The sequence below is a fragment of the Cydia splendana genome, chromosome 13 (assembly GCF_910591565.1).
Source record: "Cydia splendana chromosome 13, ilCydSple1.2, whole genome shotgun sequence".
In the NCBI taxonomy this organism is placed as follows: Eukaryota; Metazoa; Arthropoda; class Insecta; order Lepidoptera; family Tortricidae; genus Cydia; species Cydia splendana.
This window is the reverse complement of record NC_085972.1, coordinates 3,704,091-3,716,263: the sequence shown is the minus strand read 5'-3', so window position 1 is coordinate 3,716,263 and position 12,173 is coordinate 3,704,091. Positions and strand designations below refer to the sequence as shown.

General features: G+C 46.3%; 1 protein-coding gene and 1 long non-coding RNA gene across 2 annotated transcripts in view; both read left to right on the top strand.

Moving 5' to 3' along the window:
• The window catches only part of LOC134796419 (PAN2-PAN3 deadenylation complex catalytic subunit PAN2), a 30,443-nt gene extending 21,470 nt beyond the window's left edge, over nucleotides 1-8,973 (top strand). Inside the window, exons 21-24 of the mRNA XM_063768623.1 lie at nucleotides 658-809; nucleotides 6,587-6,731; nucleotides 8,213-8,347; nucleotides 8,720-8,973. Of these exons, the coding sequence (XP_063624693.1) occupies nucleotides 658-809; nucleotides 6,587-6,731; nucleotides 8,213-8,318 (403 nt within the window). The 3' untranslated portion in view covers nucleotides 8,319-8,347; nucleotides 8,720-8,973. The remainder of the gene's footprint in view (nucleotides 1-657; nucleotides 810-6,586; nucleotides 6,732-8,212; nucleotides 8,348-8,719) is intronic.
• LOC134796434 (uncharacterized) overlaps nucleotides 1-12,173 on the top strand; it is a 65,099-nt gene that overhangs the window by 32,279 nt on the left and 20,647 nt on the right. The window lies entirely within an intron of this gene.

Sequence of the window (12,173 nt, the reverse complement as noted above, 5' to 3'; positions counted from 1 at the left end):
TCACCTGTCATGACATGCGTCACTTTCACACTTACATATTTCTTAGAACGTGACAGGCATGGCGACAAATGATAGAGCCGACTATCTAAGCCCTACAGGATACTGTTGCTACTGTCAAGCACTCTGCGACCGAACAAAGAAACCGTCTACCCGCGCGTCCGCGAACACGCCTGACGCTGCAGAAGCGTGGCAGACGCAACAGCACCCTGAAGGCGTTATTGAACTGAACCCGGAGGTTAAAAAGATGTCTAGAGATAGGGTTCTAGATAACGAGAAAAGAAATATAATAAAGACAATAGAAAATAGAAGAGGAGTACTAATGGACATCTGCTACGACACGACATGTTCCTAAAGAACATCATAGAAGGAAAAATAGAGGGAGAGAGAGGAAGAGGAAGACCGAGAATAAATTATTTCAACCAAATAAAAGAAAAGGTTCAGGTCGTGTCATACCAGAAGGTTAAGGAGTTGGCAGAGGACCGGACGAGTTGGAGATTGCTCCACCGACAAGAGCACAGCTCTTAAATATAAAGAAGAAGAAGAAGAAGATTTGTGTTAACAAGGTTGACAAGGTTCACGATGACGCGCCGCATACGATATAATTACGTGGCGTTCAAAGAGTCAAATATAACACCCACAATTTTCTTACATTTTCAGACCGAGTCCGTCCCAAGGTTCTTCCAAGAGCCCCGACTCTCACTGCGTGTTGCCGCACCAGCTGCTGATCAGGTTGCAGTCGGACGGCGACGTCATTATCAATGATAAGGTACGTCTGTATAAGTGTTCAGACCGAGTCCGTCCCAAGGTTCGTCCAAGAGCCCCGACTCTCACTGCGTGTTGCCGCACCAGCTGCTGATCAGGTTGCAGTCGGACGGCGACGTCATTATCAATGATAAGGTTCGTCTGTATAAGTGTTCAGACCGAGTCCGTCCCAAGGTTCGTCCAAGAGCCCCGACTCTCACTGCGTGTTGCCGCACCAGCTGCTGATCAGGTTGCAGTCGGACGGCGACGTCATTATCAATGATAAGGTACGCCTGTATAAGTGTTCAGACCGAGTCCGTCCCAAGGTTCGTCCAAGAGACCCGACTCTCACTGCGTGTTGCCGCACCAGCTGCTGATCAGGTTGCAGTCGGACGGCGACGTCATTATCAATGATAAGGTTCGTCTGTATAAGTGTTCAGACCGAGTCCGTCCCAAGGTTCGTCCAAGAGCCCCGACTCTCACTGCGTGTTGCCGCACCAGCTGCTGATCAGGTTGCAGTCGGACGGCGACGTCATTATCAATGATAAGGTACGCCTGTATAAGTGTTCAGACCGAGTCCGTCCCAAGGTTCGTCCAAGAGCCCCGACTCTCACTGCGTGTTGCCGCACCAGCTGCTGATCAGGTTGCAGTCGGACGGCGACGTCATTATCAATGATAAGGTACGCCTGTATAAGTGTTCAGACCGAGTCCGTCCCAAGGTTCGTCCAAGAGTCCCGACTCTCACTGCGTGTTGCCGCACCAGCTGCTGATCAGGTTGCAGTCGGACGGCGACGTCATTATCAATGATAAGGTACGTCTGTATAAGTGTTCAGACCGAGTCCGTCCCAAGGTTCGTCCAAGAGCCCCGACTCTCACTGCGTGTTGCCGCACCAGCTGCTGATCAGGTTGCAGTCGGACGGCGACGTCATTATCAATGATAAGGTACGTCTGTATAAGTGTTCAGACCGAGTCCGTCCCAAGGTTCGTCCAAGAGCCCCGACTCTCACTGCGTGTTGCCGCACCAGCTGCTGATCAGGTTGCAGTCGGACGGCGACGTCATTATCAATGATAAGGTACGCCTGTATAAGTGTTCAGACCGAGTCCGTCCCAAGGTTCGTCCAAGAGCCCCGACTCTCACTGCGTGTTGCCGCACCAGCTGCTGATCAGGTTGCAGTCGGACGGCGACGTCATTATCAATGATAAGGTACGTCTGTATAAGTGTTCAGACCGAGTCCGTCCCAAGGTTCGTCCAAGAGCCCCGACTCTCACTGCGTGTTGCCGCACCAGCTGCTGATCAGGTTGCAGTCGGACGGCGACGTCATTATCAATGATAAGGTACGTCTGTATAAGTGTTCAGACCGAGTCCGTCCCAAGGTTCGTCCAAGAGCCCCGACTCTCACTGCGTGTTGCCGCACCAGCTGCTGATCAGGTTGCAGTCGGACGGCGACGTCATTATCAATGATAAGGTACGTCTGTATAAGTGTTCAGACCGAGTCCGTCCCAAGGTTCGTCCAAGAGCCCCGACTCTCACTGCGTGTTGCCGCACCAGCTGCTGATCAGGTTGCAGTCGGACGGCGACGTCATTATCAATGATAAGGTACGTCTGTATAAGTGTTCAGACCGAGTCCGTCCCAAGGTTCGTCCAAGAGCCCCGACTCTCACTGCGTGTTGCCGCACCAGCTGCTGATCAGGTTGCAGTCGGACGGCGACGTCATTATCAATGATAAGGTACGCCTGTATAAGTGTTCAGACCGAGTCCGTCCCAAGGTTCTTCCAAGAGCCCCGACTCTCACTGCGTGTTGCCGCACCAGCTGCTGATCAGGTTGCAGTCGGACGGCGACGTCATTATCAATGATAAGGTACGTCTGTATAAGTGTTCAGACCGAGTCCGTCCCAAGGTTCGTCGAAGAGCCCCGACTCTCACTGCGTGTTGCCGCACCAGCTGCTGATCAGGTTGCAGTCGGACGGCGACGTCATTATCAATGATAAGGTACGCCTGTATAAGTGTTCAGACCGAGTCCGTCCCAAGGTTCGTCGAAGAGTCCCGACTCTCACTGCGTGTTGCCGCACCAGCTGCTGATCAGGTTGCAGTCGGACGGCGACGTCATTATCAATGATAAGGTACGACTGTATAAGTGTTCAGACCGAGTCCGTCCCAAGGTTCGTCCAAGAGCCCCGACTCTCACTGCGTGTTGCCGCACCAGCTGCTGATCAGGTTGCAGTCGGACGGCGACGTCATTATCAATGATAAGGTACGTCTGTATAAGTGTTCAGACCGAGTCCGTCCCAAGGTTCGTCCAAGAGCCCCGACTCTCACTGCGTGTTGCCGCACCAGCTGCTGATCAGGTTGCAGTCGGACGGCGACGTCATTATCAATGATAAGGTACGTCTGTATAAGTGTTCAGACCGAGTCCGTCCCAAGGTTCGTCGAAGAGCCCCGACTCTCACTGCGTGTTGCCGCACCAGCTGCTGATCAGGTTGCAGTCGGACGGCGACGTCATTATCAATGATAAGGTACGCCTGTATAAGTGTTCAGACCGAGTCCGTCCCAAGGTTCGTCGAAGAGTCCCGACTCTCACTGCGTGTTGCCGCACCAGCTGCTGATCAGGTTGCAGTCGGACGGCGACGTCATTATCAATGATAAGGTACGTCTGTATAAGTGTTCAGACCGAGTCCGTCCCAAGGTTCGTCCAAGAGCCCCGACTCTCACTGCGTGTTGCCGCACCAGCTGCTGATCAGGTTGCAGTCGGACGGCGACGTCATTATCAATGATAAGGTACGTCTGTATAAGTGTTCAGACCGAGTCCGTCCCAAGGTTCGTCCAAGAGCCCCGACTCTCACTGCGTGTTGCCGCACCAGCTGCTGATCAGGTTGCAGTCGGACGGCGACGTCATTATCAATGATAAGGTACGCCTGTATAAGTGTTCAGACCGAGTCCGTCCCAAGGTTCGTCCAAGAGCCCCGACTCTCACTGCGTGTTGCCGCACCAGCTGCTGATCAGGTTGCAGTCGGACGGCGACGTCATTATCAATGATAAGGTACGCCTGTATAAGTGTTCAGACCGAGTCCGTCCCAAGGTTCGTCCAAGAGCCCCGACTCTCACTGCGTGTTGCCGCACCAGCTGCTGATCAGGTTGCAGTCGGACGGCGACGTCATTATCAATGATAAGGTACGCCTGTATAAGTGTTCAGACCGAGTCCGTCCCAAGGTTCGTCGAAGAGTCCCGACTCTCACTGCGTGTTGCCGCACCAGCTGCTGATCAGGTTGCAGTCGGACGGCGACGTCATTATCAATGATAAGGTACGTCTGTATAAGTGTTCAGACCGAGTCCGTCCCAAGGTTCGTCCAAGAGCCCCGACTCTCACTGCGTGTTGCCGCACCAGCTGCTGATCAGGTTGCAGTCGGACGGCGACGTCATTATCAATGATAAGGTACGCCTGTATAAGTGTTCAGACCGAGTCCGTCCCAAGGTTCGTCCAAGAGCCCCGACTCTCACTGCGTGTTGCCGCACCAGCTGCTGATCAGGTTGCAGTCGGACGGCGACGTCATTATCAATGATAAGGTACGCCTGTATAAGTGTTCAGACCGAGTCCGTCCCAAGGTTCGTCCAAGAGCCCCGACTCTCACTGCGTGTTGCCGCACCAGCTGCTGATCAGGTTGCAGTCGGACGGCGACGTCATTATCAATGATAAGGTACGCCTGTATAAGTGTTCAGACCGAGTCCGTCCCAAGGTTCGTCGAAGAGTCCCGACTCTCACTGCGTGTTGCCGCACCAGCTGCTGATCAGGTTGCAGTCGGACGGCGACGTCATTATCAATGATAAGGTACGTCTGTATAAGTGTTCAGACCGAGTCCGTCCCAAGGTTCGTCCAAGAGCCCCGACTCTCACTGCGTGTTGCCGCACCAGCTGCTGATCAGGTTGCAGTCGGACGGCGACGTCATTATCAATGATAAGGTACGTCTGTATAAGTGTTCAGACCGAGTCCGTCCCAAGGTTCGTCCAAGAGCCCCGACTCTCACTGCGTGTTGCCGCACCAGCTGCTGATCAGGTTGCAGTCGGACGGCGACGTCATTATCAATGATAAGGTACGTCTGTATAAGTGTTCAGACCGAGTCCGTCCCAAGGTTCGTCCAAGAGCCCCGACTCTCACTGCGTGTTGCCGCACCAGCTGCTGATCAGGTTGCAGTCGGACGGCGACGTCATTATCAATGATAAGGTTCGTCTGTATAAGTGTTCAGACCGAGTCCGTCCCAAGGTTCGTCCAAGAGCCCCGACTCTCACTGCGTGTTGCCGCACCAGCTGCTGATCAGGTTGCAGTCGGACGGCGACGTCATTATCAATGATAAGGTACGCCTGTATAAGTGTTCAGACCGAGTCCGTCCCAAGGTTCGTCCAAGAGCCCCGACTCTCACTGCGTGTTGCCGCACCAGCTGCTGATCAGGTTGCAGTCGGACGGCGACGTCATTATCAATGATAAGGTACGCCTGTATAAGTGTTCAGACCGAGTCCGTCCCAAGGTTCGTCCAAGAGCCCCGACTCTCACTGCGTGTTGCCGCACCAGCTGCTGATCAGGTTGCAGTCGGACGGCGACGTCATTATCAATGATAAGGTACGTCTGTATAAGTGTTCAGACCGAGTCCGTCCCAAGGTTCGTCCAAGAGCCCCGACTCTCACTGCGTGTTGCCGCACCAGCTGCTGATCAGGTTGCAGTCGGACGGCGACGTCATTATCAATGATAAGGTTCGTCTGTATAAGTGTTCAGACCGAGTCCGTCCCAAGGTTCGTCCAAGAGCCCCGACTCTCACTGCGTGTTGCCGCACCAGCTGCTGATCAGGTTGCAGTCGGACGGCGACGTCATTATCAATGATAAGGTACGTCTGTATAAGTGTTCAGACCGAGTCCGTCCCAAGGTTCGTCCAAGAGCCCCGACTCTCACTGCGTGTTGCCGCACCAGCTGCTGATCAGGTTGCAGTCGGACGGCGACGTCATTATCAATGATAAGGTACGCCTGTATAAGTGTTCAGACCGAGTCCGTCCCAAGGTTCGTCCAAGAGCCCCGACTCTCACTGCGTGTTGCCGCACCAGCTGCTGATCAGGTTGCAGTCGGACGGCGACGTCATTATCAATGATAAGGTACGTCTGTATAAGTGTTCAGACCGAGTCCGTCCCAAGGTTCGTCCAAGAGCCCCGACTCTCACTGCGTGTTGCCGCACCAGCTGCTGATCAGGTTGCAGTCGGACGGCGACGTCATTATCAATGATAAGGTACGCCTGTATAAGTGTTCAGACCGAGTCCGTCCCAAGGTTCGTCCAAGAGCCCCGACTCTCACTGCGTGTTGCCGCACCAGCTGCTGATCAGGTTGCAGTCGGACGGCGACGTCATTATCAATGATAAGGTACCTACTTCAAGCTGACACATAAAACTCAAAACTATTCATACCACGGATCTATACAGCGGATTGAACTCTACGATCAAAAAGTAACTCTATGACCGAAAGCGAAAGTACATTGCAAAGAAACTAGTACATTGCCTCTGGGTGCGTCCCATACACGGGCAAAGGCATCTGCTCGGTGTCCCCCTTACATTTCATTAAAGTGCCAGAAGGGCTTCTACGTTTTGGCTTCAGTGCGCGGAGGCGCACGCCTCCCAAATACTTGAAATAACACAAATTATAATATTTTCTTAGAAAGTATAATACCGCATAATTTTTCTGTGTTTTATATTTCCATTTGCAAATATTCTTTTGTGAAAAGCATAATATTAAGAAAATATTTATGACTAAGTATGTATGCACTTTAATTTAATTTGTCTTCCCTTAGAACGAGGCATCGAACGAGACCCGAGATAAACACAAGAAGAAGCAAGTGACGACCATTTCAGAAGAAGAATACAACTTGTCAGCTGCCGTTATATGCGTTGAAGACAACCCCAAGAACCTGGTCGCTTACGTACAGATAGGGGAAGAGTGGAACATGTTCAACGACGTCAGGTAAGCGACATAACAAGTGACGACCATTTCAGAAGAAGAATACAACTTGTCGGCTGCCGTTATATGCGTTGAGGACAACCCGAAGAACCTGGTCGCTTACGTGCAGATAGGGGAAGAGTGGAACATGTTCAACGACGTCAGGTAAGCGACATAACAAGTGACGACCATTTCAGAAGAAGAATACAACTTGTCAGCTGCCGTTATATGCGTTGAAGACAACCCCAAGAACCTGGTCGCTTACGTACAGATAGGGGAAGAGTGGAACATGTTCAACGACGTCAGGTAAGCGACATAACAAGTGACGACCATTTCAGAAGAAGAATACAACTTGTCGGCTGCCGTTATATGCGTTGAGGACAACCCGAAGAACCTGGTCGCTTACGTGCAGATAGGGGAAGAGTGGAACATGTTCAACGACGTCAGGTAAGCGACATAACAAGTGACGACCATTTCAAAACAAGAGTACAACAATTTGTCAGCTGCCGTTATATGCGTTGAGGACAACCCGAAGAACCTTGTCGCTTACGTGCAGATAGGAGAAAAGTAGAACATGTTCAACGACGTCAGGTAAGCGACATAACAAGTGACGACCATTTCAGAAGAAGAATACAACTTGTCGGCTGCCGTTATATGCGTTGAAGACAACCCCAAGAACCTGGTCGCTTACGTACAGATAGGGGAAGAGTGGCACATGTTCAATGACGTCAGGTAAGGAGAAATAAACATCACCAACTAGAGTCCAACTACCACCGAATATAGGTAGATGTTTATGTGACTGCTACATAATGGAAGGCGTTAAAATACGAGTGTGGGTTTAAGAAACGAACGAAGTGAGTTTCCTAAAAGGGTCACACGATTGTTTTAATTACTTTATCTACACACATATTATAAACTTTTTAAGATATATTCACTAACCTCATATTTCAACCGACATGGGGCATCGTTGCTCTCTGGCGGATTTCTCACAGATTTGAGAGGTCTCTGGAATATCTTTATCCCTCATTTTACACGAAACTTTTGCTTTAAGTTTGTTTAAAAACAAAACATTTTTTTTAATTCTTAAAATTAATTAAAAGATAAACTGTACGTCAAATGGCGGTAAATGAAAACTTTGTTCACGCATGTCACGCTTCCGTACTTTTTTTTTATTCATAGATAAATAAATGAAATCCCTATCTCGACTCGAGACTAGAGATCAAATGTCGTGCGGTTTATATTAATAAAACATACTGAATTGACGTTTCGTATCGTAACTGTTTTAATATCTATGGATACTAGAATAGAGGTTTTGACCTAGGTTTTGACGGCAGATACTATAATAACATTAAAGTACAGATTTTACCTACTACCACAGACAAGAAAATTCTCAAGTAAAATTGGTTGTAATAATGCTGGTAATTTCCTACGGTTTCTGAACGCATTTTAGAGCACTAATGATATGTGCGTAGATAATTTTTTTTTTAAATGTAACCTGATTCCAGCATAACCCCGGTGTCAGCGTCCGAAGTGGTCCAATTCAGCGCGTGGTGGAAAACGCCCTGCGTGCTCTTCTACTCGTCGGCGAGCCTCAAGCAGGAGGAGTCATAGCCGGCCGAGTATGGACCTTATGGCGACGAGTGAGTGCTTAAATTAGATTGAATAATAAGAATAATAACTTTCTCTTATACTGGTGGGCGAGCCTCAAGCAGGAGGAGTCATAGCCGGCCGAGTATGGACCTTATAGCGACGAGTGAGTGTCCAAATTAGATTAAATAATAACTTGCTCATACTGGGTGGGGAGCATAAAATAGGAGTGGTAGTCGAGCGAATATGGACCTTATAGCGAGGAGTGAGTGTTCAAATTAGATTGAATAATAACTTGCTCTTGGACTCGACGGCGAGCGTCAAGCTTGAGCCAAAGTGAATACCAAAATTGCCTAACTATCATCAATTAAATTTCAGCCTTATGACAAAGAATTAAGGTATATTTTTTCTCATTTTATTTACAGGGCTATAGGTCCATACAACATGAACGAAATGTTCTACCAAGTCATCGCCGAAGGACATTACAGTATGTACAACGAGTCGTAGCGGATAATGAATCCTAATGCAAAGTGGTAAGGAGCAAATTCGAACAAAATCAAGTGAAACATTTAAATTATGAAGAAATTTTAGATTAAGTGTAAATTATTTTAGTGTGATCGTGGTAAAACTTTTGTTTCTTTTATAAATAAATATTGAAGATGTTTTCTCATCAAATTTGTACCAGAGTTCGAAGTTCCAAAATATTTTCCCATTTTTTTTCGATCCTAATTTTCTCATCAAAACCGGTCAAGTGCGAGTCGGACTCGCGTTCCAAGGGTTCCATTTTTAACAATGTATTTATTTATGTGGAATGTGAATGAAATGTCTTTAAAAAAACCCGTAGGGGTCGGATCAAAGTCCGACTCACGCTTGACTGCACATTTCTAATAGGTTTTCCTGTCATCTATAGGTAAAGAACTATTTTGTGTATTTTTTTTTTCAAAATTTTAGACCCAGTAGTTTCGGAGATAAGGGGGGGGGGGGGGTCGGACAGACAGGGAGACGCACGAGTGATGATAGGGGTCCCGCGTTTTCCTTATGAGGTTCGGAACCCTAAAAAATCTAATTAAGTCAAAGGAAGGGGCCTATGTTTAATGTACATAAAATTGTGTAAAAATGTTTTCAATAATAGCAATATTCAGAGAGGAAAATTGCGACTATGTTTGTATAAGGAGCTTAGTTTTATAAATAAGTATATTGCAAAATACATTGAAATCGCTAGAGCTATTTTTGAGAAGACCAAGATCTGAAATATGATACTGCATTTTAGATCAAACAAAATTCGTTTTAGATCAAATAAAACATGTATTGTATGACCGTATACTGACACTATACATGTGTGGGAGAGGGATACACTATAAAAGCAAAATTATATTTATTTTTAGGCTCTTTACACCTAGCGCATTACGTTTTTAACACCGTGGATTTAAAAAAAAACCGGCCAAGTGCTAGTGCAAGTCAGACTCGCGCACGAAGGGCTCTGTACCATTACGCATAAAACGGCATAAAAATCACGATTGTTGTATGGGAGCTTAAATATTGATTTTATTCTGTTTTTAGTATTTGTTGTTATAGCGACAACAGAAATACATCATCTGTGAAAATTTCAACTGTGACAGACAGACGGACAGCAGAGTCTTAGTAATAGGGTCCCGTTTTTACCCTTTGGGTACGGAACCCTAAAAAGATTTTTACCCGACTAAGCTAATATTTTAGTAGCAGTCTGTTATCTATAGCGTCAAAAGCGACGGAGATTAGGAACAGTCCTTTACATGACATGAAAAAAAACTGGTCAAGTGCGAGTCGGCAACAGAAATACATCGTCTGTGAAAATTTCAACTGAACTAGCTATCACGGTTCATGACGGACACGGACAGCGGAGTCTTAGTAATAGGGTCCTGTTTTTACCGTTTGGGTACGGAACCCTAAAAAGCTCAATAAATAAACAAAAATGCTTCACTGGCATTTTTGTTTTATGATTCGGTTAAGTTGTGTTCTAATGTATGGGGAAGACAAACAAATTATAGCCAGCCTTTTATGAATGTAGTATGATACCTTTGGGTATGGTGCTTTACCTACGCTAGCGCCCCTTCCCTCCCCCTGCCGCAACCCCTCCTTTTTGCATGAAATATGTCCCGGTTGACGGTTTTATTATTTTTTGAGAAAAGTATTAGAATTAGGAATAAAGTGTCAAGGTAAGAAATAATCCTTAATAAATTCTAAAAAAAAGGTTATATGCAATTTTTTGATTAGACTCACCATATTCATGTATTAACTTGTTGAAGTTCAATATGACATAGTACGTGATAGTACTGAAAGAAATCTTATACGGAGAATAAGCTTGCAAGGTTATTCTCCGTGTAGGATTTCTTTCTGTACTATTACGTACTATGTTATATTGAACTTCAACAAGTTTTCAACGGTTAAATTTTGACGAAGTTCATCTAGCCATAACATGAATATTTTTACTTATTTATTTTATTTTATTTATTCAATTACAACCCTTCGAGTGGCATTGTCCTCCTCGAGGTCTCTACGGTAAGTGGCGGTGGCCGCGAGACGGACAGACATAACAAGCCGGTTGAATGGCGCAGCCATTTTGGAAAAATATACGTCAAGTGGCGGGGCCTCAACGGGTGATCATCGCGAATTTGGCGCGTGTTAGAAATATGACCGTTTCCCAAAAAAAATCTATGAATGATATATATATACAAACTATATATCACTGAATTCAGCATAAAATGGGTTATTTGATTGTATACCAATGAATTCTATTCTATTTATGTGAATTATGCTAGACTTGTTCTAATCTCATATTACCAATTTTTTTCTACTTTCATGTAAAAATACGTATAGTTACGAAATAAAACAATTGATTGTAGAAAAAGCAGTCTTTATGACAAAACAATACATTTAACACGATTCACACAGTTTATTTCACTTTTTATCAGTGCGATTACGTTTGAATGTTCGCGGCTCGACGACGGTCGGCGCGTAATGGGCGAGGTGGGGCAGGAACATCACGTCATTTCTAACAAACTTTGTTTTACGCGGGAATTCGACCGTTAGGGAATACCATCCTTGTTTATTGACGAATGCATCTTGCAAGAGTGAGCAAGCAAGGCATAGTTTTCACGGTTTTATTTTAGGCGCGAAATGCAGCGTCGCACAGAGGCCGCGAGACGGTCTCTGCCAATTACGGGCTTGTTATGACCGAACCTTCTCGCGGCCTCTGCCACGCCGAGGCATATTTAAAAAAATGGCCGCGCCATTTGTCCTACCGTTCAACCGGAGGTGCTGCCACCCGAAGGGTTAAAAGCTTACAGTAGTACCAAAGCGCCTATAATGCTAACAACAGTATTTAACAATACATTTAATGTAACATTAGATCTAATGCATATTGAAATTTTAAATGAATTCATTACATAATGAGCGTATTTTACTAATCAAAGTGTCAAATATCAAATATGGTGCGTCATATCAAAAAAATGAATATAACCTTTTTTGTTAAGAATTTAATAGGGATTATTTTTTTCATTGACACTTTTTTCCTATATTGTATACTTTCCCCAAAAATATAATAATACTGTGAACCGGGACATACTTCGTGCAAAAAGGGGGGGTTGCGGCAGGGGGAGGGAAGGGGACGCTAGCGTGCGTAAAGCACCATACCCAAAGGTATCATACTACATTAATTAAAGGCTGGCTATAATTAGTTTTACAAAAAAACACAATTTGACCGAATCATTAGTCTTCATATAGCCTGGCGCCTATTTCACTAACTTGACAATTGACGACTGACACTGACAATTTCGTGTACATTTCTGCGTCTGTAAGTAATGACGGTACATATCGTACCGTTTATACCAGCAATGTAGG